A 27047-nucleotide genomic window follows, 5' to 3' on the forward strand; every position below is an offset into this window, starting at 1 on the left:
GACATATACCTGACATCAACTCTAATGATATCAAAGATGGCATCACAAATAAAGTTATTAGCATGTTGAAGAAGATTAACAATGCTATGAGAGTTATGATCTGTTACTTGTTGCGCTAAAGCTTCTAACCAAAAAGTTGAAGCTGCCGCCACATCCGCTAAAGATATAGCAGGTCTAAGAAGATTACCTGAACATAAGTAAGCTTTTCTTAGAAAGGATTCAATCTTCCTATCTAAAGGATCCTTAAAGGAAGTACTATCTGCCGTAGGAATAGTAGTACGTTTAGCAAGAGTAGAGATAGCCCCATCAACCTTAGGGATTTTGTCCCAAAATTCTAATCTGTCAGACGGCACAGGATATAATTGCTTAAAACATTTAGAAGGAGTAAATGAATTACCCAAATTATTCCATTCCCTGGAGATTAATTCAGAAATAGCATCAGGGACAGGAAAAACTTCTGGAATAACTACAGGAGATTTAAAAACCTTATTTAAACATTTAGATTTAGTATCAAGAGGACCAGAATCCTCTATTTCTAATGCAATTAAGACTTCTTTAAGTAAAGAACGAATAAATTCCATTTTGAATAAATATGAAGATTTATCAGCATCAACCTCTGAGACAGAATCCTCTGAACTAGAGAAACCACTATCAGAATCAGAATGATGATGTTCATTTAAAAATTCATCTGAAAAATGAGAAGTTTTAAAAGACCTTTTACGTTTACTAGAAGGGGGAATAACAGACATAGCCTTCTTAATAGATTTAGAAACAAAATCTCTTATGTTAACAGGAACACTGAGCATTAGATGTTGATGGAACCACAACAGGTAATGTGACATTACTAAAGGAAATATCTGCATTAACAAGTTTGTCATGACATTCATTACAAACAACAGCTGGAGGAACAGATACCACAAGTTTACAACAGATACACTTAACTTTGGTAGATCCAGTACCAGGCAGCGTTTTTCCAGAAGTATCTTCTGACTCAGTGTCAATCTGGGACATCTTGCAATATGTAATAGAAAAAACAACATATAAAGCAAAATTGATCAAATTCCTTAAATGACCAGTTTCAGGAATGGGAAAAAATGCAAAGTGAACAAGCTTCTAGCAACAGAAGCAATAATAATGAGACTTAAATAATGTGGAGACAAAAGTGACGCCCATATTTTTTAGCGCCAAAAAAGACACCCACATTATTTGGCGCCTAAATGCTTTTGGCGCCAAAAATGACGCCACATCCGGAACGCCGACACTTTTCGCGCAAAAAAACGTCAAAAATGACGCAACTTCCGGCGACACGTATGACGCCGGAAACAGAAAAAACTTTTTGCGCCAAAAATGTCCACGCCAAGAATGACGCAATAAAATGAAGCATTTTCAGCCCCCGCGAGCCTAACAGCCCACAGGAAAAAAAGTCAAATTTTAAGGTAAGAAAAAAATTGATTGATTCAAATGCATTATCCCAAATATGAAACTGACTGTCTGAAATAAGGAACGTTGAACATCCTGAGTCAAGGCAAATAAATGTTTGAATACATATATTTAGAACTTTATACAAAAGTGCCCAACCATAGCTTAGAGTGTCACAGAAAATAAGACTTACTTACCCCAGGACACTCATCTACATGTAGTAGAAATCCAAACCAGTACTGAAACGAGAATCAGTAGAGGTAATGGTATATATAAGAGTATATCGTCGATCTGAAAAGGGAGGTAAGAGATTAATCTCTACGACCGATAACAGAGAACCTATGAAATAGACCCCGTAGAAGGAGATCACTGCATTCAAATAGGCAATACTCTCTTCACATCCCTCTGACATTCACTGCACGCTGAGAGGAAAACCGGGCTCCAACCTGCTGCGGAGCGCATATCAACGTAGAATCTAGCACAAACTTACTTCACCACCTCCATAGGAGGCAAAGTTTGTAAAACTGATTTGTGGGTGTGGTGAGGGGTGTATTTATAGGCATTTTGAGGTTTGGGAAACTTTGCCCCTCCTGGTAGGAATGTATATCCCATACGTCACTAGCTCATGGACTCTTGCTAATTACATGAAAGAAATATATATTATATATACACACATATATTGGTGTTAGTGGTTTAATTTTATATATACACACCCCGCACTTCCACAACTCACGCCCAATGATTACCGGGCCCTGGACAGGTAAGGCTAAAATTCACCGGGCCTTGAGGTCACTTGGGTTGAGAACCCCTGGTTTAGGCTCTCTTCCACCCCCAACTGGAGGATGATTTCTGCTGCTGTATTTTTGTTTAAATATTCTATAGAGAAGACAGCAGTATTTATAGATGGCATTTTGAATAGGCAAAAGCAGCTATTAAATTAAATGACAAAATAAAAGCAAAGTAGCGTTTTATAACAATAATTAATAACAGTAGGTGCAATGGATCATTGGAAATACATTAAACGAGACAAACATTTAACAGTACAATGCCTCTTTAAACTTTCAAAATATATGAGGAAATGGTTAGTCCTTGTGCCATGTCAGGTTCAGTTTACTACAATGGCAGCTGCTTCATACTATACTGTTTCCATGGCGTTTGGATATAGCCAGAAATGTCCAATACTTACATTACTCTTTACATCTTTTAGTTTTGGCAGTATGTCTAATGCAAAGCCGTCAGCTTGGCCTCTAGTTCGATTCCCACAATTCAAGTAATTTCCAAAAGCAAGTACCAAGCTCAAGAGACGCAACACCGTTGGGCCCTCTCTTAAAGTCTGAAAATAAATACCAACATTATAACTTTAATATATTCTGAGTAGTCATTTAACCAACATTATTAACTTACAAATACAGTAGATTTGCAAAATCAGCAAATGCATGAGAAAAAGACAAATCAATAGCACTTAGTCTGAACTATAAAATTAGATCTTTTTTTCTGACAAATTTCAAAGCTATGTCTATTCCCACTGTATCATGTGACAGCCATCAGCCAATCACAAATGCATAGACATATGTTCTGTGAATTCTTGCACATGCTCAGTAGGAGCTAATGAGTCAGATTAAATAAATATTGTGCACATTTTGTTAATGGAAGTAAATTGGAGAGTGATTTAAAATTGCTTGCCCTATCTGAATCATGAGTTTAATTTTGGCTTGACTGTCCCCTTAAAGTCCTAGCTTCTACAAAAAATCTATTTCACAGATGTCTACCATAAGGTTCTTTTAATATACAGTGTCATCCTTTTCACAAAAACTGATTAATATATATTTTTCTCTTTATATGGACCCTATGTATAAGGTTTAGGTCTGTGCGTATATGCCAATGTTTGTATTTGTACCCACTTATCCAGCTAATATGTTCATTTTAAGTTCAGTTATATAGAATTAGAAGTTCTCAGCCAGCTCTCCAAGTGCAAAAACAAAAACAACTTTGAGCAAAGGCAAATTTGTGAGTTTTGCCATTGGGATTACATAGCAATATAAGTTGAAGGAAAAAAAAAAAAAAAAAAAAAAAAAAAAAAAAAGTCTTAAATCCATCAAGTTTATCCTTTCACACATTTCAGTTACTACTGATGATCTAAAAGTAGGCAAAAAAAGAGACACCTAATACAATGGTAAAATTATTTGATTAACTTAACAGGCCTCTGATCAATGAATTGTATTTGCTTGAAACAAACATTGTTGAATTTAAAGGTTCTTTCTCAGATAGAATAGATATGAATAAAACATTTGATTGTCACACTTGTTTAAAGCTTGTATCCTGTACTTGAATATACCTATCTGGGAGCAATGAATTCCTTAAAGGACCAGTCAACACAGTAGATTTGCATAATCAGCAAATGCAAGATAACAAGACAATGACATAGCACTTAGTCTGAACTTCAAATGAGTAGTAGATTTTTTTCTGACAATTTTAAAAGTTATGTATTTCCACTCCCCCTGTACCACGTGAGAGCCATTAGCCAATCACAAATGCATACACGTACCATGTGACAGCCATTTGTGAACCATACGGTCCTAACCACCTTATGAAGAAGGTCTAATTAGGGCAGAGAATGACCACCTTCTGAACAATAAGATAAAGAGGGTCATACGAAAAAGCTGACAAATCTAAAAGTCAACAAGAAGAAAGCCAACCAAACATTAACAGAAAGTAAGGTTCAAATCAAGGCTCCAGGAAGGAGCAAGAGATTGAAACACAGGCCTGATACTTAAAGGGACACTCATTCAAAATTAAACTGTCATTCAGATAGAGCATGCCATTTTAAACAACTTTCCAATTTACTTTCATTATCTAAATGTGCAGTTTTTTTATATATAATTTTTTTGAGTCACCAGCTCCTATTGAGCATGTGCAAGAATAAGTGTGTATGCATTTCTGAATGGCTGATGGCTGTCACATGGTACAGGGGGAGTGGAAATAGACATAACTTAAATTTGTCAGAAAAAATATACTACTCATTTGAAGTTCAGACTAAGTGCTATTGCATTGTCTTGTTATCTTTCATCTGTTGATTATGCAAATCTACTGCGTTGACTGGTCCTTTAACCAGGACCTGAAAGAAGACCAGACTTTAAACCATACGCATAGGATGCTAGCCAGCACCCAAACACACCACGAATGGGGAAAACGGAAGCTTCACGTGGGTTCAAACCCACAAACTGCTTTGGAATTAGTGGAACTAACCACTACACCACATCTTGCACACTAAGAGTGGAATTTTTTTTTTGACCTTATAAAGAACTATCAACAACCCAACCCTCTAGGGTAAAGGTCCTTGCGCCAAGGAAACCCTAGAGACTCAATTAGAGAGAGGAGCGCTAGACCAAGAGATACTTTGGTGCATCCTACAGTATTCGTCATGGCTAAAAAGATAAAGTCTAACCAATCTCCACACAGCCCAAAAACCACCAAGGTCTGCTCCAGCTTTATGCAATGACCCTGGCAAATAGAAGAAAATCCATGACAAAGATCTCCAGAATCCCCTCCTGAGAGATAGATCGGAGCTCACCTCAGGAAGAAGGGCTCTAACAAATCTAGACAAGCCAGAAGCTGGTTTTTCCCCACAGAAAACCTCTAAATACATAGTTTCCAACGTAGCAAAGGATTCTGGTAAATATATGTAAATGAGAATCCACATGAATTTCCAGATACTTCAGCCTGCTCTATAGGGAAACTTCCCCTTACGCCATAGCATTGCTGCATACACAGCTTTTAAGCTTAGCTAGACAAGTACGGTGATTCAGAACCATCCCAGTCCAGTTCCAATATATACTTGGAACTGGACTGGGATAACAGTACTCTTAAAGAAGCCCCAAATGGAACCCCAGCCTAAAATGCTGGATCAGAACCACCATCCCCTGATAGATTCAAGAGTATGTATGGTTTAGTACAATTAACCAATACAGAACCGATAAACGCCTTTCCATGGACAGAACATCTAAAGATGGATAGATCTTAAATGGAAACGGGCAAAAGGAATAAATGTCCGTGTAGGACAAGACACAATGGACAGAAAATAGCAGAAATCATCTCTTGAGATTAAAATATGGAGTCCATCTACATAATATAGGTAACTGAAAGACATATTAGAGTCCTAAGATCACTAAGAAATATGTATATGATACATAGGACCATCTATGATGATACGGACATTAGAGATCATTTCAATAAGAGGGATAATAATGCATCCATGTACCTAAGATAGGGTAACATGAAACAAACATATCGTAGACCTATTAAAGACACTAGAAGGAATCACCGCATAAGAGATTACAATATTGAGTCCATATGTATAAAATAGTGTAATAAGAATTTAACATAATAACATAAATGCTGCCACAGACAGAGCTGTACATCTATCTACTCACTATGAGAGAGATAGTAATATTGTACACATATACATAAAATATATAAGAATGAAAAATCATATTAGTGTACTAAGAAAAAAATGCAGCAAAGGTCAGGGCTGTAAAACTCCTCACTATGAGATAGAGTTCTGTACCACTATACATAAATCTCTTGGATAGGAATTAATCATATTAGAGTCCTAAAGACACCAAGATAACAATCTTGTACTTAATAAAAATAGATGCAGCAGGCAGAGCTATAAATCTCCGTTATGAGAGTATGAAATTAATCCTATTAGTGTCATAAAAATCACAAGATAAATATATATCATACACAGTACATATATATGCTGAAAAAGGCAGAGCTGAAAATCTCACAGAAAGAGAGAGAGTATACTGTACCCATATACATTAAATATGAGAATTAAATATTATCATCACTAAGATAATAAACTACTATAAAAAAAAAATGAGAAAACTCAGTCTCTTGAAACAGCACACACACCACTGGGACACTACCTCCCTGCTTAGCTCTATGGCATTGCTTTGTCACCCGTCTGCCCTACAGTTACTGTATAATTAGTAATGGTTAGAAATCTGATATTTCATCTGTACATATTCAATTCTATACTGATCTAGATCACTGAAAACATTAAAATGCAGGTTGCGCTATGTGAGTGTAATGAAATATTTTGAATTATACTTTATTTATTGTCCTTAGCAGAGAAGGAAAAATCTGGTACAACATGGCTTTATGAATGCTTTACACTTATATTTTAATTTTTAAACATATGCTTTTGAGAATATATTTTACATAGAAACTATATATATCATGAAGAATGTTGTCATAGTAACCCCTTAATGAAATGGCTGTACCCTGTATGTCAAATTTCCTAAGGGGTTTTGTGCCCTGTAATAACACAGGTTCTCCGACAGCAACCGGACTGCACTGTAACTTTATGACTTACTCCCTGGGGCAATCAGAAATAGTGCAGTCTCACTATTAACCCCTTAGAGCAGAATTTCCCAAACCCAGTTCTCAGGACCCTTAACAGGACAGATATTCATTATTTCTTAACTACAGCACAGGTGAAAAAAATCAGCTGATCAGTAACCATGGTTACTAACCTGCTCTCTCTCCCTTCAGATGATTATTTCACCTGTGCTCTAGTTAAGATATAATGAATATCTGGCATGTTAAGGGTCCTTTAGCATAACCCCTGTTAAGGGGTTAATATTTAGAGTAACAATACAAAACAATATTTCAATTCTATATTATAAAAATAATCATTTGTAGAATTTTAACCTTTACTGACCTCACACACTTTCTGTATTAATTCAAGTTTACGGCAGATGGAACTAACATTTTCTGATATTGTTGAATGGAACAGAATGCAAAAGACTCTTTCTGAGAAATTTGGTATCATGGAAAGTTCATGAAGGAACCTACAGAAAAACAGATATGAAGCAAAACAATTCATATTCAGTCAAATAATATTGCAGTCATATTTTATAGTCTGAAAAGCAATGACCAACAAGGATGAAAACAGAATTTATGCTTACCTGATAAATTACTTTCTCTTACGGTGTATCCAGTCCACGGATTCATCCTTACTTGTGGGATATTCTCAATCCCTACAGGAAGTGGTAAAGAGAGCACACAGCAGAGCTGTCCATATAGCTCCCCTCAGGCTCTGCCCCCCCCAGTCATTCGACCGACGGTTAGGAGAAAAAGGAGAAACCATAGGGTGCAGTGGTGACTGTAGTTTTACAAAAATAAATTTGAACCTGACTTAATTGCCAGGGCGGGCCCGTGGACTGGATACACCGTAAGAGAAAGTAATTTATCAGGTAAGCATAAATTCTGTTTTCTCTTACATGGTGTATCCAGTCCACGGATTCATCCTTACTTGTGGGATACCAATACCAAAGCTTTAGGACACGGATGAAGGGAGAGAACAAGTCAGGTAACCTAAACGGAAGGCACCACTGCTTGCAAAACCTCTCTCCCAAAAATAGCCTCCGAAGAAGCAAAAGTATCGAATTTGTAAAATTTGGCAAATGTATGCAGTGAAGACCAAGTCGCTGCCTTACAAATCTGTTCAACAGAAGCCTCATTCTTGAAAGCCCATGTGAAAGCCACAGCTCTGGTGGAATGAGCTGTAATTCGTTCAGGAGGCTGCTGTCCAGCAGTCTCATAAGCCAATCGGATGATGCTTTTCAGCCAGAAGGAAAGAGAGGTAGCAGTCGCTTTCTGACCTCTCCTCTTACCAGAATAGAAAACAAACAAGGATGATGTTTGTCTGAAATCTTTAGTTGCATTTAAATATAATTTTAAAGCACGAACCACATCAAGATTGTGTAACAGTCGTTCCTTCTTAGAAACTGGATTAGGGCACAGAGAAGGAACAATGATTTCCTGGTTAATATTCTTATTAGAAACCACTTTTGGAAGGAAACCAGGTTTGGTACGCAAAACAACCCTTATCTGCATGGAACACCAGATAGGGTGAATTACACTGCAAAGCAGACAATTCAGAAACTCTTCGAGCAGAAGAAATATCTACCAAAAACAAAACTTTCCAAGATAATAACTTAATATCTATGGAATGTAAAGGTTCAAACGGAACCCCTTGAAGAACTGAAATAACTAAATTTAGACTCCATGGAGGAGCCACAGGTTTGTAGACAGGCTTGATTCTAACTAGGGCCTGTGCAAACGCCTGAACGTCTGGTACAGCTGCCAAACGCTTGTGTAACAGGATAGACAGAGCAGATCTCTGTCCCTTTAAAGAACTAGCTGACAAACCTTTCTCCAATCCTTCTTGGAGAAAAGACAATATCCTTGGAATCCTAATCTTACTCCACGAGTAACCCTTGGATTCACACCAACAAAGATATTTCCGCCATATCTTATGGTACATTTTCCTGGTGACAGGCTTTCTGGCCTGGATCAGAGTATCTATAACTGATTCAGAGAACCCACACTTAGCTAGAATTAAGCGTTCAATCTCCAAGCAGTCAGTTGCAGAGAAACTAGATTTGGATGCTTGAATGGACCTTGTATTAGAAGATCCTGCCTCGATGGCAGTTTCCATGTCCACTAGGTCTGCATACCAAGTCCTGCGTGGCCACGCAGGCGCTATCAGAATTACCAAAGCCTTCTCCTGTTTGATTCTGGCTAATAGCCGAGGGAGAAGAGGAAACGGTGGAAAGACATAAGCTAGACTGAATGACCAAGGCGCTACTAAAGCATCTATCAATGCCGCCTTGGGATCCCTGGACCTGGATCCGTAAAGGGGAAGTTTGGTGTTCTGACGGGACACCATCAGATCCAATTTTGGAATGCCCCATAGCTGGGTCAGCTGAGCAAAAACCTCCGGGTGGAGTTCCCACTCCCCCGGATGGAAAGTCTGACGACTCAGAAAATCCGCCTCCCAGTTGTCTACTCCTGGGATGTGAATTGCAGATAGATGGCAGGAGTGATCCTCCGCCCATTTGATGATCTTGGTTACTTCCTTCATCGCTAGAGAACTCTCTGTTCCTCACTGATGATTGATGTACACTACAGTCGTGATGTTGTCCGACTGAAATCTGATGAATTTGACCTCCGCTAGTTGAGGCCATGCCTGGAGCGTATTGAATATCGCTCTCAGTTCCAAAATGTTTATCGGGAGAAGAGATTCTTCCAGAGACCATAGACCCTGAGCTTTCGGGGAGTCCTAGACCGCACCCCAGCCTAACAGACTGGCATCGGTCATGACAATGATCCTCTCCGGTCTGTGGAAGCTCATTCCTTGAGACAGGTGATCCTGAGACAACCACCAGAGAAGAGGAGAGTCTCTGGTTTTCTGGTCCATTTGTATTTGAGGAGACAAATCTGCATAATCCCCATTCCACTGTTTGAGCATGCACAGTTGCAGTGGTCTTAGATGAATTCGGGCAAAAGGGACAACGTCCATTGCCGCAACCATTAATCCGATTACCTCCATGCACTGAGCCACAGAAGGCCGAGGAATGGAATGAAGAAATCGGCAAGTAGTTAAAAGATTTGACTTCCCTGACCTCTGTCAGAAATATTTTCATTTCTACCGAGTCTATTAGTGTTCCCAGGAAGGGAACCCTTGTGAGCAGGGACAGAACTCTTTTCTACGTTCACCTTCCACCCGTGAGACCTTAGAAAGGCCAGAACAATGTCCGTATGAGCCTTGGCTCTGTGAAAAGACGACGCCTGTATTAAGATGTCGTCTAGGTAAGGTGCTACTGCAATGCCCCGCGGTCTTAGTACTGCTAGAAGGGACCCTAGCACCTTTGTGAAAATTCTGGGAGTGGTGGCCAACCCGAAAGGAAGGGCCACGAACTGGTAATGCGTGTCCAGAAAGGCGAACCTTAGGAACTGATGATGATCTGTGGATAGGAATATGTAGGTACGCATCCTTTAGATCCACGGTAGTCATATATTGACCTTCCTGGATCATCGGCAAGATTGTCCGAATGGTTTCCATTTTGAAAGATGGAACTCTGAGGAATTTGTTTAGAATTTTTATATCCAGGATTGGCCTGAAAGTTCCTTCCTTTTTGGGAACTACAAACAGGTTTGGGTAAAAACCCAGTCCTTGTTCTGCAATTGGAACTGGGTGCATCACTCCCATCTTTAGAAGATCTTCTACACAGCGTAAGAATGCCTGTTTCTTTGTCTGGTCTGAAGACAAACGAGAAATGTGGAACCTTCCCCTTGGGGGAGAGTCCTTGAATTCTAGAAGATACCCCTGAGCAACAATTTCTAATGCCCAGGGATCTGGAAGATCTCTTGCCCAAGCCTGAGCAAAAGAGAGAAAGTCTGCCCCCCTACTAGATCCGGTCCCGGATCGGGGGCTACCCCTTCATGCTGTCTTGGTAGCAGGCGCAGGCTTCTTGGCCTGTTTACTCTTATTCCAGCCCTGCAAGGGTTTCCAGGTTGCTTTGGGCTGTGAAGCGTTATCTTGCTTTGCGGCAGCAGAGGTTGCAGTAGGTCCGCTCCTGAAGTTGCGAAAATTAGCCTTGTTTTTGGCCTTAAACGGTCTATCCTGCGGGAGGGCATGGCCCTTCCCCCCAGTGATATCCGCTATAATTTCTTTCAACTCGGGACCAAAAAGGGTCTTTCCCTTGAAAGGAATGTTTAGTAACTGTTTTGGATGACACGTCAGCCGACCATGATTTGAGCCAAAGCGCTCTTCGCGCCATAATCTAACACCACATTCACTTTACCCTCCCGTGGAGATGCTACTTGTTAGAGCGGCAAAGAGAATGACTGGGGGGGCGGAGCCTGAGGGGAGCTATATGGACATCTCTGCTGTGTGCTCTCTTTGCCACTTCCTGTAGGGATTGAGAATATCCCACAAGTAAGGATGAATCCGTGGACTGGATACACCATGTAAGAGAAATTAAGGATTTCAGCAAGAGAGGGTGAACTTTGTTTTTTGAGCTAGGATATAATCCTGATAGAGAAAACAGAACTTAATTCTTTAAAATGCTTTGCCCTCCAAAAGGTGATATAAAACAGCTTTTATTAATTAACATATAAAAAAAAAAGCACACACACACATGGCAGGGGTCAATTAAAGCTGATGCATTTCATGCTAAAAACCCATTTAGTTGTCCATTTATTAAAGGCTTTGCAAGTCATTCGACCACTACTTGGCTGCAGGTTCTCACAAGAGAACCCGCACGCTGTATTTAACAAGCAGTGGTCATCAGACTGCTGCTTCCCTAATCTTTCACCACCTGTAAAGTGACGAAATTCAATCTCCGCTGTTTAGTCCGACCGGGGAGATTGACATCTCCTGCCCGCGAGCAATTGGCCGTGCGCGGGCAGAATTGCACGTGAGTGCAAAACAGCACTTGTGTGCAATGCTGAATTCCGCCAGGGGAATTCAGCCCAAAGCCAAGCTGCGGTGGACAGGGGCATATATGTGCGCCCCTGTCTGCCTCAGCTTGATAAATCGCCCCTTTAGTCATAGACTCGGGCTATGTTTTGTTTTTAAGATTCTATATCCCCCCCCCCCCAAAAAAAATAAACAAAAATTGCAGTTTGTGTTCCTTATTATGATTATAATAACTTTTAGATATGCACTCAATTTATTTGGTATTTTCCAGTATGCAGGAACATCCAATAAACTTTATAGTATTTATTAACTTTTTTACAGAGACGTTAGAAACCAGAAATGTAGCATTTTGCACCACAAGAATGGGGCAGTATAATAAACGATATAGGAATCCAACTGACATAAAGGTGGCGCACTAATAGAAAATCATATACAGTGCAAGAAATAGACAAATCATAGAAAATTGAAAGGAAAAACAAACAAAAAAACAAATGTAATACATTTCAAAATACAAATTGTTAGTGCAAAAAAATGTAAAAATGCAGTACGTTGAAATGCCTAATGGCATCTAAAATAATGAAAATACAATTAATATCAAAACATTGCAAATGGGCACCTATATCAAAACAAAATGACTGTGCATAAAAATAATGTGCTGTGCATAAAAACAAAAAAAGTCTCTCTGAACTTGATAGTAGAATCCAAAGAATACGTGATGAGATAGGGAGGCTTGCTCCACTTAGGTAAACTAGATGAAACTGTCACCACTGGAAATCAAAAAAAGGAGCGCCTCATAGTCCACTCTGTAGTAAAACAAATGGACAGGTAGCACAGAATGAAATGTAACGCACAAGTCTGGTGGCACTTGTGGGATACAAAGTGCTAAAAAGGCAGACTGAAGCTCACAGTGATCAGCTCACTGGTCACACGTGTGACGATGGAAAACTCCACATGTCCTATCCAGGTGATCCGTATCAGCTACGGTATGAACGGTATGAACAATGTGCAGGAAGGAACCGTGGCGGCAAAGTGTCTAATAGTTAAAAGCAGAAATTGCAAAGGGCCGCTGTGTTAAAGTTAAAAACAAACCAGCTTTAATTGCTGCAACGCATTTCTCAACCTGTTACAGGTCGTTTCCTCAGGCTTGTATACCACAAGTGCCACCAGAATTGCGAGTTACATTTCATTCTTTGCTACATATCATGGGGCAGTATGATGTATAATATAATGTGCATCATTGGGACCATGTAAATATGTATTGTGTGTACAGGCACATGTACAGTTTTTAGAAACAGTGTATTGGCCTACATATATTATATAATCATTAGATAAGAGGCATTTATATGAAAAGTCTACATAAATTTGACCCTAAAAGCCTCTGGAAGGATTGGAAATATTCATTTAGAAGGATTAATCTATATCAGCTCTCCTTCTGTCTCCAAATAAGGAGAGGAAGCATCAAAAACACTGACGGCTGTCTGGCTACAAGAGGGGATCTATTACATTTATGATCACCGTAGAGGAAAGCAGATAGTCCACTTATGTTTTGGTGGTTGTGGCCGATACAGCTGTTTAGCCTATACTTCCAGAAGGCTCACGATGCAAATTTATGCCCAGCTTGTTTAACCGAATTCCCATTGTATTATCCCATCCAGTTCTCTAAATTGATCATTTCATGTGTCTGAACAAGAAAAAAAATTATGTTTCAATAGTTTGATATCATCATAGCTATATTCCTGTACACCAATTGAGAATGGCAGAGCGTGTGCGTGTCTACATTTGTACAGTAGCGCAGGTACATTGTACCATAATGTCAGTTTAAAATGATCCACTGTTGACCTAAAACAATAGTAAATAAAGGGCTTTTTTGTGGTGGTACCACCACCTCTGCCCCCTCATAACAGGTACAATGTGCAATAATCATGTAAATCACTGTTTCACAAGATGGTAATTTAAAATATATCAAACCCCTACACATTCACGCATTGTAGACCACTTCGACCCTTTACTTTTCTCACCTTTTGTTTTACATTACTCATTAAAAGTTTATTTGTAAGTACAATATACAGTATATTTTGTTTAGATTTTTTATATTTCTAAAAATTTGCTCACATGCCCTCAAAATGTGAACACAATTCAACTATGGGCCCACGTGAAATAATTAGCCACCCCTATTGTAGGACATTGATCTCTTGTAAAAATATGGGAACATAATATATTTGAGTTCATACTTAATTGTAGCCACAAATCAGCAAGCGCTATCCAGGGTTCTGAACCAAAAATGGGCCATCTCCAAAGCTTACATTCCTACTTTTTTCAAATAAAGATACCAAGGAAAAATTAAGAGAAAAATAAGTAAATTAGAAAGTTGTTTAAAATTGTATCTACCTGAAGTCATGAATGAAAAAAAATGGGTTTAATATCCCTTTAACCAAAGATCTCACATTATATAAAAGAGCTACTGATGAGCAAAAATCCATTCTAAAAAAAAACGGTTTAGGGTACTGATATATAGTGATAGAGGTTGGCAACAGATTGACACAAGTTTGAAACATCATTCAAATTATATAATTATTTGTTGCTTACAATATTAATTGATGACTGTATATTCTATTGGACAAACAGTTAATAAAAGTCTGAATATTGAGTGAAAAAAACACAAAAACATTAATCAAGTTACAGAAATATTCCAAATTAAACATTAAAAAAGCATAATTCTAAAATGAAAGTCCTCAACCAATAATGTATCATTGCATTCTGTTGATTTTAATTTCAGAATTTCAATACTTTTTAAAATTTTATTTGAAACTTCAACTCTGGAATTTGCAAAACATTTTTGCCACTGAATTTCCTATTTTTTGTTGTAAAAATGTATATGTACATGTTTAACCCCTTAACAGCAGGACTTATATGTCTGCATTGGAACAAAGATCCGATGTAAACAAATAAGTTATAAAGTCAAATCACGCAATCGTTCATGCGATAGCGTGAGTTCAATGATGAGTGTCTGGGAGGAGTGCTATGAGGCTAAGCACGCCCTCCAGCCCGCGATCCCATTCGGGAAGCTCGTTTGGCTTTAGTACAGCCAAAAGGCTTGGAGTTCCATGATGTCCTAAGGGCGCTAAAGCCCAGTGCGGTTAGGATGGCATAGAACATCCTAAGGGCGTTAAGGGGTTAATATAGTATCTTTGTAGTGTTTTTAGGCGTTTGTATAGTGTATATATTGAGCTAGAGGAAACTGCTGCACTTATTCTCATTCAAGTTACAGACCAATATCTGGGACTACAATTCCCACCAGCCTCTGTTCCCAATTATGTAATATATATCAAAAGAAGGGTCTATAAACCTTTATATCTCAGCAATCATTGCTCATATTTTCAGAAAAACCCCCAGAAAAACAGCACTAAAAGAAGCACCTGCCCCTAGTGTATAGGTATCCTAGCTGACCTATTTATGCTTATATTTTCACCAAAGCAAAATCTACAGATTGGTGCAAATATTTTTGCTGTAGAAACAATTTAATGGTAGATGAGAACCAACAATACCCATCAAGTCTAGCCTTTTTCTTAGGATAGCCTTGTGCATATGCCAGGTATTTTTGAATTCCTTTAAAGTTTCTGCTGAATCGGATACCCTCTAACTTAAAAGGGATACTAAACCCAATTTTGTATGATACATACATACAGAGCATGATACATACATACAACATTTGGAACATTATATTTATATTTGTAATAACTTAATAATTTAACCTAATTTTGGATGTGCAATATGTCTAATTTTTTTACTGCCAAGTAATGATACTTTAACCAAATAGTTATCAAATACTGCTGGTTTATTAACTCAGTACCTTGTATTGTATGTTTTAAAATATGTAGTAAAATTTTGTACATAGGTAAAAGACAAACTAAACATACAAAGGACCAATTTAACCGATTTAAAATGCATCAAACATTAAAATATACGTTAGAGAAGCACTCATCTATGTAGTTTCCTTTCCCCCTTTTCCGTATAAGATTGGGGATATTGCACAGGTAACTGGTGTCTCTTGATCATAAAATGTTACAAAATGTGTAATTTCAGCAGCCCATTAACATCTGTAATCACACTTTTTTCTCTTTTTGCTTTGCAATATGTAACCAGTATTACTTAGCAGCCTCCCACCTGCATAGACCTAAAAGGGTTAAAGGGACAGGAATCCCCCAAATTTCCTTAGTTCAGATAGAACGTACAATTTGAATCAACTTACCAATTTACGTCAATTATCAATTTTGCTTCATTCTCTTGTTATCCTTTGCTGAAGGAACATTGGCAGCTACCTGAACACATCTAGTTAACCAAACACAAGAGACAAATACGTGCAGGCACAAAACAGCAGCTAGCTCGCACTAGTGTAGGATATGTGCATATTATTTTTCAACAAGGGATGCTAAGAACAAAGTACATTTGAAAATAGAAGTGAATTTAAAAAAAGTGTCTTAAAATTACATGCTGTATCTGAATCATGCAACTTTAATTTTGACTTCCATATCCCTTTAACTGGGTGAGGTTTAAATTAGCCCACCCCTGTTTTGATTAAAAATGTTCTATATAGGTTGCATAGCCAACCGTTTATAAAGCATCACATCTTAAAATGTATTAAATGTAGACTCATCTATGGGGTTTGCCTTAATGCAGTCAGGCTACCTTACATACTTATGCAAAAATATAGTACTAAAAAAACCTTTTCCCTTTGTTTATAAATATATAATGCATATTCTTTAATGTGCTGTATAGATCTAAAGTAAGAACAAAAATTACCATATTATTACCAGTTTTACAAAATTACTATTTCAAGCTTCAGTATAAAGTTCATAATTTCTAAAACTTTAGTATTGTAAATTGCTTACTGCTCTGGTTTGTCCAAAGGTTTAGTGCTGTCTTTGTTCTTTGAAGACTTAACATGCTTTTCAATCTTCTCTTGTTCATCTGCAAGGGCTCTCTGCAAAAACAAACAAAAAAACAAATGAGACGTTGCTATCCGATATGTGGACTAGGATTGCCACCTTGGGGGTCACATTATTATAATTAACACGTGTGACATAGGAAGTGTCCACACTGAACCCAAATATTTTCTTTCGTGATTCAGATAGAGCATGCAATTTTAAGCAACTTTCTAATTTACTCTTATTATCAAATTTTCTTCATTCTCTTGTTATCTTTATTTGAAAAGCAAGAATGTAAGTTTAGATGCCGGCCCATTTTTGGTGAACAATCCTGGGTTGTTCTTGCTGATGGGTGGATTCATTTAATCGACCAATAAACAAGTGCTGTCCAGGGTTCTGATAAAAAAAAAAAAAAGAGTTTAGATGCCTTTTTCAAATAAAGATAGCAAGAGAACAAAGAAAATTTGATAATAGGAGTAAATTAGAAAGTTGCATGCTCTATCTGAATCACAAAAGAAAATAAAATTGTGTTCAGTGTCCCTTTAACTAAATAAACCCAGAAAATCAGACAGATCAGACCTATGGGACTAAAGTGCCCATTACCCTGAAGCACTACAGACACATAGCATGGACAACTAAAGACATCCATAGCATACTTCCTTCAATTCAGTTTCTTCAATGGCATATAATCTAAACATCTACAGATTATTGGTCACTTTAGGTATTAAAGTCTTGATTTGATTTATCATTACTAAGCATCTATGATACTGTATGTTACAGAGAATGGTTTGAGCATCAAGTATCCATTTATATGGAAGTCTAAAATGTCGATGTTGTAAGCTGTAACGGTCTTCAAAAGCCTATCTATGGAGAAGACCACTATATAGTTACCATACTTCCCTCTTGATCTCCTCTGATCCTATGCTCTTTAAACTATCTGGCAAAACATGCCATCTAGGAAGTAAATCAAAGTTCCTGCACTTGCACAGACAGAGGATTATTATTACCGTTTATTAAAAATAGAGAGTTCTAGTGTTTTTGGTGACAGTTCTAGCTATTTCCTCTTCTAACAGGCAGTACATGGTGGGATCACATTAGGCTTCTCATTTTGTAGTAGTTTATACCTCATCAATATTGTGTATTACTGGGAAACACAACTTTTCCCCTGATTCAGATTCAGCCTGCTTTCTAAAAAGGAAAAAAAATAAGCGAGAAGATATTAAATATCAGGCCCCTTGTTTGCTTTGAGGACCTTGTTTTGGTCTTGTAAAAAGATTAAGCCCCAATGAAGTTCCTGGTGAAAAATAACGCATGTCAATATTATAAACAGCTGCTCTTGTAAGATCTCAATGGCTGAGGGAACCTTAAGCGAGGAAGGCAACTGTCTATAAATAGACTGGGAAAACATCAGGAAAAATCTTTACAGGGTGGTTATATTGTGACCATTAGCACGGTCATAGATGGTGGTTTGTTACAATGTGTGTTCTTTGTAAAGATACTGTTAATTAGTGCATTTCCCGACATGCAAATAAAATTACTGCTCATATGAAACCCCATTATCCTTAAAGTTGTAGCTGTAAATCAGCAACTGGTTCCAAAGAAAATCATATTTAGACCTCAAGTCTTCAAAAAAAAAAAAAAAAAAACTGTCACCAGCTAATAAACAAATTAAATGAATGTAACCATTGAATATAGACTGTAGCATTCAATTATCTCAATTAACATTCTGATTATGAACAATGTATTTTGATGCTCAGAGTTCAGTGTAAGTCTATCGGGATCCATATTTAAATTCTCAATTGATCAAAGTACCTTAGGGCAAATACAAATCAAGAGAGGGAATGGGTTAAAAAATATATATATATATATATATATATATATATATATATATATATATATATATATATATATATATATATATATATATATATATATATATATATATATATATGTGTGTGTGTGTGTGTGTGTGTGTGTGTGTGTGTGTGTGTGTGTGTGTGTGTGTGTGTGTGTGTGTGTGTGTGTGTGTGTGTGTGTGTGTGTGTGTGTGTGTGTGTGTGTGTGTATATATATATATATATATATATATATATATATATATATATATATATATATATATATATATATATATATATTGGAAGAATAGAATAGCTATTCACATCAATCTTTAAAAAGATTAAATCTTTTATTATATAGAGGGCATTTGTTAAAATGTGAAATCTAAAATGGGTAGAACAAGGCAAGATACATTGCCATTAATAGAAGTACTTCATTTACACATACTCACACTGAAACCGTTTTATTGCAATAATGTAGCCACAAAAATATCAGGCTTTCAAATGTAATTGTGCCTTTAATACTGGCTTTCAAAAGGGATTGCGCCTCTGTAACCGGAATTAAAAGAAAAAAAAAAAAAATACTTTGTGACTAGGATTTCAATAAAGTAGCCACGGAAACTGGAAACCGCATTCTTGTGAATGGGTTTTGTCTTTGCAATCATGAAGACGTAATCCCATTTGAAGTAGCAAAGGTGCAGTTTTTCTTGGGAAAGCCAAATCACGAAGCCGCTATTGTTTGAAAAGGAACAGTGAAGTCAAAATGAAAGACTAATGATTCAGATAGAGCACACAATTTTCTTTCAAATAATATTTTACGGAGGATATACATAGACATATCTTTCTGACAATAGATAATTTTTCATACAATTACAATATGCAAACCAAGAATAGTTGCATACAGAAGATAGATAAGACTGATTATGCATATTATTGACTAAGAAAATAGTCTTGATTCCTCTTTTTTAAAGATAGGTAATAGCTTATGGTTGTAGCTATTAAACTGCCCACGAAGGGGCATCAGATACAGGAAAAATCTATGGGCATGATAGCTACATTTTGTGGCCAAGTGCAGCAAGATCAGGAGGTAAGTCATTAGGTATGTTAGGTTTATGTAGGTCCGGTATCTTAAGGTGTAAGAGTCCCACAGCTGGGTGCATCAACACAGGAATTTGCAGTCTGTGCAAGAGTGTAAACCCAGAACTCCACAGCCCCATAATCTTGGGGCACTCCCACCATGTGAGCATTTGTGCCCAGATTGCCACATTCTCTCCAACACAAGGGTGACGAGAAACTAAATATCCTGTGCAAAGTAGTAGGGACCAGATGCCATCGGACCGCAATTTTATAGTATAATTCCCAGAGAGTTGCGCAGTTTAAAATTTGTCTAGCTCTCACAAGCTCCTTAAACCAAACCTCCGCCCCCTCAGCAAAGTGTAAGTCTCTCTCCCACGCAAGGAATTGACTGTTTCTCGTGCTCTTTAGGAGTCACCAGCTCTTGGTATCGAGTAGAAAGCATGCCTGTAATAAGTTTTCCCAGTTTCCATCTACCCTCCAATGCTGTTGCACTGCAGAAGGATTGTTTCGGGAAACCCCAAGACCTAAGAAAGCTGGTAAAACGTAAATATTCAAAGTTCAAACAATGAGGGGAGAGAAAATCTCTCTGCTGATTCTTTAAAATCTAATAGTACCTCTTTGTCCCAAAAGTCAGAAATGGTAAGGGTAGAGGATTCTGCCCACTAAGTCATGAGTTTCAGGTAAGCATATAAGAATGCTCCAAACTTTATATAATAGAGAGGGGTGTGGAGAAATGTTAGACGTGTTTTCTGCTATCCCAAATTTTGAGTGTGTGTAGTACTATCAGATGGGTTATCTTAAGTCTGTGCCTTAAATAGGAGGGTATCCAAGGTAGGTCAGAGCAAAATACCAGTCGGAATCAAGGATTGTTCTACTTCTAAGATTGGAGGAGGTCAAGGTCCAAGCTGAAAGGTGGATTAAGTGCGCCGCGTCATGATATAGTAGGATGCTAGGATAAGCTAGACTGCCTTTATTTATAGGTTTCTGAAGTGATCATTTGGATGTTCGAGGTTTTTGTTTTTTTGTCTTTCCACACGTATGTGGATATTAGGCTTTGATATTGATTAAAATAGATATGGGCACTGAGTAGGAGGATGCACCTAAATAAAAAAGGAAGTTTGGGCAAAAATGCCATCTTAATAGCCGCTATACGACCAGTCCAAGAGAATTCTGTGAACTCTCATTTATCTAGGAGTTTTTTGAATCCAGATAGGTGAACTAAATAATTTTTAGTGATCACCATCTGTAGGTCAGGGCTTAAATATATTCCCAAGTGCTTAATGAAGTGTGGTGACCATTGCAATGGGTAAGAGGCTTGGAGTTCCGTTATCTGGCGATGGGATGTTTAGGAATAATACTTCTGTTTTAGTTACATTTAGTTTATAGTAGCTGTGACCACTACATTTTTTAATTAGGTTAAACACTGCGGGCATAGATTGGGCTGGCGAGGTGAGTAATAGTGTGACGTCAGCAAAGAGGGCTAATTTATGTTGTGATTTTACCAAATTTCATTTATTGTATCTGTGCATCAAGTCTTATCCCCTGGGCTAATGATTCTATAGCCTAAGCAAAAAGGAGGGGGGAAAGGGAACAACCCTGTCGGGTGCCATTGGAAATATTAAACCCATCAGAACTAAATCCAACCCCGCTTACAGTGGCAGTTGGTGAGTATAGGATTTGAGTGGCTGCGATAAATTGGGGGGGGGAGAAGAGGTATAGTATGAGCGAAATGCCTCTCTAATCTCTTTGGGAGAAATTAGTGTTTTGCCTTCATGTCTGAGTGAGGCTATTTTATGTTGTGTTTGCCTATTCCTAAGTTTGGTTGCCATCAGTGAGTTGGCTTTGTTATGCCAATATTTTGCTTGAATTTTTTCTGCACTCTAATTCTCTAAACTGAGTCTTAACTTGTTCCATGTGTAACGTGCCCTTCATGGTGGGGTCAGTTTTCTGAATAGAGGTAATTGCTCTGTATAAGCACGTGGGTTCTGCCAGGGACTTACCCTGTTTTTTTCCATAGGGAGGCTGCTTTTTTAATGCAAAGTCCTCTTACAAAGGCTTTAAGTGTCGCCCTGACCAACTGAATTGATACCCGACAGTCATCATTAATTGTTATAAAGTCTGTAATCTCTTTTCTAAATTCTTTAGCGAGAATGGGGTCACTCATTAGCCAGTCTTCATATTTCCATCTGGTGTTAGTCAGGGTAGGTTTAGACGAGAATGATATATGTACTGAATCATTGTCTGACCATGAAACTAAAGCTATAGTAGCGGTTTGTGCCTTAAGTGTCCAAGGATCAGTGAAGACGTCTAGTCTCGAATGGGATTTGTGTGCGTGAGAATAGAAAGTGAAGTCCCCGTCAGCTGGATGGAGAACCCTCCAAATGTCATAGGTTGTAATGTGACATCAGTGAGCGGAAGGCACAAGCCAGGAAGCTCATGGACCTTTCCCCTAAATGATTTTTCATTCCTTGTCTGTCTAAATTTGGATTCCAAATTAAATTAAAGACCCCTCCCAACAATAAGGTACCCTGTCTAGCACTAAAAACTAGTTTAAGAAGTTTCCCTAGAAATGTAATTTGTTGGGTGTTTGGAGAGTAGAGATTTACCAGGTTGAAAGTCTGGTTGTTAAGTTTACAAATCACAATAATAAATCTCGCCTCTGGATCTTTCCCTACATACAGCAGTTTGAAGGCTACATTATCCTTAAATTAGTATGGCTACCCCTCTGGATTTAGAGTGAAATTAAGCTTTAAACAGGGCGGGGTAATGTCAGAAAGAGTAAGGTTTACCTAGTCAATGCACCCAGTGTGTTTCCTGCAAGAAAACTACATTAGCAACGTTAGTGAGAAGACTACGCTTAGTCGGCAAATTCAGTCCTTAAACATTAGGGGACATGAGCTGGAGGCCTGTCATCTTGACTAGTAGTAAGAAAGTAAAGAAAAAAAGGGGGGGAGGGGGGAGTTTGCTAGTTATAGAAAAGCTTGTTCTAATTCAGCATGAGAGGTATTCAATTAAAGCATTTTTAAATAAACATTAGCAATTTGAAACTACTACTACACTTTTCCAGACGCATCATAAAATTTCCAGTTAGGGATACCTGCTGAGGACTTAATAAGTGGAGAATACATACATACATACAGGATCTGCATGAACAGGTTCTCTTTACAGAATGGAATTGTTTACACGTTAGATCCTTTTTGCCACCAGTGTTAATGTCACCAACAATGATTATGTGGTCTTGGCAAGAGGATAAAAAAAAAAAAATATATATATATATAGATAATTTAAAGAGAGATTAAATTATTGCTGTCTGGGAATGGGTATGACTCTTCAGAGTTTCAGGGGTTTTAAGTTGGTTATCATGTATAAGTTGGAGAGCATTAGAACACCATGGGTACATACAAACATCAAACTATGAAAACACATTAACTATTTAACAAGTTGGGATTCACAAGATGAATCGTATGTGGACAACTGAAGTGTCAATTGCCTATTAATTCAGTCAAAAAAAAAAAAAAAAGTGTATAGGCTTTGTCTGAAAAAAGGATGCATTCAATCTGGTTGCATCTGTTGATCTCCCTTTCTTTTTTGGAGTAGGTATATTCCTTTTGGAAAGTGGCCTTCATTCTGCAGCAGATGACCGAAGAGATTGAGGTTAGAAGTAGCATGTGTGGATGAGGAAGTAGCTTGCATGAAATCCATTTGATCTAGACGATCTAAACCTTGTTTGAGTTCAGATATTATGTAAGATTGTTCGTTTTGCCCTTCAAGGCCCATGGGCCAGATGGATTCCCTGCCCAATTTTATAAGACCTATACTCAGGAATTCCCCCCCTGCTCCTCAGGTTCTATGGCCTAGCTAGAAAAGAAGGGAGTTTTAGGAAAGTTCCTGGAAGCTACCATTGTCACAATTCCTAAACTAAACAAGGACCCTTCCTTGTGCTCCAATTACAGGCCAATTTCCTTGATCAACAGACGTCAAAATCTACTCCAAGCTCCTAGCCAACCGGGTCTGTAAACTTCTACCTAGTTTAATTAATCCGGACTAAGTTAGTTTTGTCTATAATTGTGAAGGGCCGGATAATACCAGGCGCCTCATTAATATTGCTTGTGAATCTACTATAATGAATAAGCCCTTTTCGGTCATCTCCTTGGGTACCGAGAAGGCCTTTGACCGCAACAGATTGCTTTCAAGGCCTTTGACCGCAACAGAGGCTTTCAAGTTTCCAACTGACACCTTTCATACTAGTCAAGCTCTATATTCCACACCGACAGCTAGGGTTAAGGGGTTAGGGTTCCACACCAATCCATTTCAGATTTTGAATGTCACCAGGCAGGGATGCCCATTATCCCCACTGTTAGCGCTAGCGGTGGAACCTTTGGCAGAACGTATACGTTCAGACAGGGACATTGAGGGGATCACTCTTTCTGGTACGAGGCATAAAATTGCATTCGCTGACGACATTACTATTATTCTCAGCAAACCCTACCCACTTTATACCTGCGCTTTTGGATGTCCTGAGAACCTTTGGGGGATCTCTCCTTCTACAAGCTCAACATATCTAAAACTGAAGTTTATTGGTGGGATTACATCCTAAATCTGAAGGATAGATTTAACTTTAAGTGGTCGACCAATCAGGTCACCCATCTAGGGGTCAGGATCTCTAATAGTGCAATGCAAATGATCAAATACAATTACCTTCCACTTCTAGCTGAGCTACGGCATATCAAACACAAGTGGGACTGTAAGTCTATCTCTTGGCTGGACCACATAACCTCTCTTAAAATGTCCTTTTTGCCAAAACTCACTTATTTCGATGCCTGTCTCTTAGAATCCCCATGCATCTTTTACTACAGTTTCAAAGCGAATTCACAAAATTTGGCAAGGAAAGACGATATGGATTTCACATAAAAAAACTCCAGCTCCCCATACCGTGGGGAGACCTGGCCTCCCCTGCCATTATTAAGTACTATGAAGGGGCTATGCTCACTTATATATCCCAATGGGGAGCACTTCAGGCCCACGACAGATGGAGAGAGCTCGAACAAGTCTCCCTACCCTCTAATGTCCTACTTAGAGACCTGATCTGGACCCCTCCCATAGTCGCAGAACCCTAGGTATTACCAATCTAGTAATTTCAGAATGTCTGTTTGGGACCGGCTTCATCACCATAGCCTGATAGCACCAAATCCTTCACCTATTACTTCGGTCGCAGGCCTTTTTAAGGGTCTCCCAGAGACCCACCCAGACATTTGGGCGTCAAGCAAGTCTCTGACTTCTGGTCCACTGCCCATCATGATGGTTTCCTTGAATTAGACCGACTAGACGCACATGCTGCTTGCCCTGCATTTCTCCGTTTTGAGCTTCTCAGAATCAAAAGCTTCCTCACAAGATGGGGATTTCGTCCCAACCTTTCCCATCCACTCACCCCATAGGAGTCCATCTGGAACAGGGGCCATAGACTAATCAGACCCCTATCACTACACTACAATTTAATTGATGGAACTATACCACCAGAACTAGCGAAACACCTACTTAGATTGAAGACCCTCCTTCACACCCACATTCTACCAAACATTTGGCAATGGGCCCTTACAGCGACTAAGAAAACTTTACATTGTATAACAATGTTTGAAACATATTACAAGGTTGTATGCCACTGGTACCTAGTTCCCACACGCCTGTCAAAAATGTTTCCAGGGACTTCCCCGGCATGCTGGAGGGACTGTGGCCTCCCCGGTTATATGATGCATATATGGTGGGAATGCCCAAAAATTAAGGCCCTGTGGAACCTGTGCTTCAGGACCCTTTCTGCCCTTGGGATTAGATTACCTAGAGACCCAGCCATAGCTCTTCTCCATCTAAATCTACACACCCTTTCAAAACACCATAATCTGATATGTATCTTTTCTCCTCCGTCAAAACCAGTATTGCCAGGTCTTGGAAAAAAGCACTACCTCCAAAATGGACGGAGATTACAAGCACCATGGCATATATCTACACTATGGAAAAAGATATCTATCATTCTCTAAATAAATCAAATCTCTGAACTGGCCTGGAGTGATTGGAAAGAGACATGATACATTATGGCAACCGTCGGTTACGGCATAAGTTGCAATTCCTGTTATATAGCCAAGTAACCAACGGTTTCTGCCCTAATGCCCCTTCTGTATGGAATACAGGGTGTCAACTACAATTTCCCTCCCTCATCTCATGTTCTTTTACTTCCTTCCCCCCCTACTCCCTCCCCTTGGATGACTGACCTGAATGTAATGTATTGATTACACATATGTTTTCATAGTCTGAGAAGTTCTCTGTTAAGTCTCCTTTCCTTAATGGCGGAAGGACCTATATTTTCCACATTAATGTCATGTCAATATGTGTAATCAGACGAACCTGTCAGAATTTCTTTTTTTCTTTTTATCTTTCAGTTTGTGACTTTTTGTTTAGGAGCCCTGTGAGGCTCCATTTATTATTGGTTACTTTTAAAATTTAAATAAAAACATTTTAAAATAAGATTTTCCATTTTGCTGTAAGAAGAGCTTTACTGGAAAGCCCCATCTATATTTGATATTGTGATGACAGAGGCATTGGCTAATAGGTAAGAAAAATCTGCGTTTCGCCAGGGTATGAGAGGATAGATCCGGAAATATTTGGACGGTATGATAAGGCTCAGGGAGCTCTTTATTTTGAAATGCCGCTTTGAGAGCTTTCTCTTTGAAGGTGAAATAAATGTAGATGGATGATAACATCTCTAGGTTGTTCAGATGTCAAGTTTCTGGGTCTAAGTGCTCTTTGAGCTTTATCGATTAGTAATTCTTGATCTGGAATTGTACCAAGCAGAACTTTAAAGAGTCCCTGGAGATATTCAGATAGAGCAGCTGTTACTTCTTCGTTGATGCCTTGAATTCAGATATTATTGCCTTGAGATCTGTCTTAGAGAACTGCAAACTTAGTTTCAAGATCAGATCATTTTGGCTACGTTTTGAGAATATGATAATAGGTTACTGTGGTCAATTGCAAGATCTTAGTTTTTCTTTCCAGTGTGTCTGTCCTTTCCCCCAAAGAAGCAATATCTCTTCTAAGATGTGCTACAGAGGTCTTTATTTCTTGTTTTAAAGAAGTATAGTGAGAATCCATCTTAGTAGACCAGGAATTAATCAATTTGATGATTGAGATATCATGTGGGTTCTGCGTACAGAAGCAAATAATCTTGTTTCATCATCAGAAAGTTCTCTATCGGATTGTAGCTTGCCATTAGAGTGGTCCACTTCGGTTCTTTTGGGACCCTCAGGGTGTTTAGATTTTTTCTTGTTAGAATGCGCTATATTAAAGAGCTGTTTCCCCAAGCGTATACTGTAGGGACAGTACTGCAATCAATCTCCCTAGAGGGATATACGCTGAAGGTAAAGTTCTGTACTTTAGTATATTATTGGGAGTTCAGGTCTTGGTATTTGGAAGCTTCGTTGTAGAAGGGGCGATTGGGGTACTCTACCACATCCCTCTTGAGGGTACGTA

General features: G+C 38.4%; 1 protein-coding gene across 1 annotated transcript in view; it reads right to left on the bottom strand.

Annotated features, from left to right (window-relative positions):
- LOC128657841 (formin-2-like) overlaps positions 1 to 27047 on the bottom strand; it is a 141631-nt gene that overhangs the window by 103568 nt on the left and 11016 nt on the right. Inside the window, exons 5-7 of the mRNA XM_053712263.1 lie at positions 16582 to 16673; positions 7145 to 7274; positions 2606 to 2752 (exon numbers count right to left, since the gene is read on the bottom strand). Coding sequence (XP_053568238.1) covers positions 2606 to 2752; positions 7145 to 7274; positions 16582 to 16673 — 369 coding nt within the window. The remainder of the gene's footprint in view (positions 1 to 2605; positions 2753 to 7144; positions 7275 to 16581; positions 16674 to 27047) is intronic.

The sequence above is a fragment of the Bombina bombina genome, chromosome 4 (assembly GCF_027579735.1).
Source record: "Bombina bombina isolate aBomBom1 chromosome 4, aBomBom1.pri, whole genome shotgun sequence".
Lineage (NCBI taxonomy): Eukaryota > Metazoa > Chordata > Amphibia > Anura > Bombinatoridae > Bombina > Bombina bombina.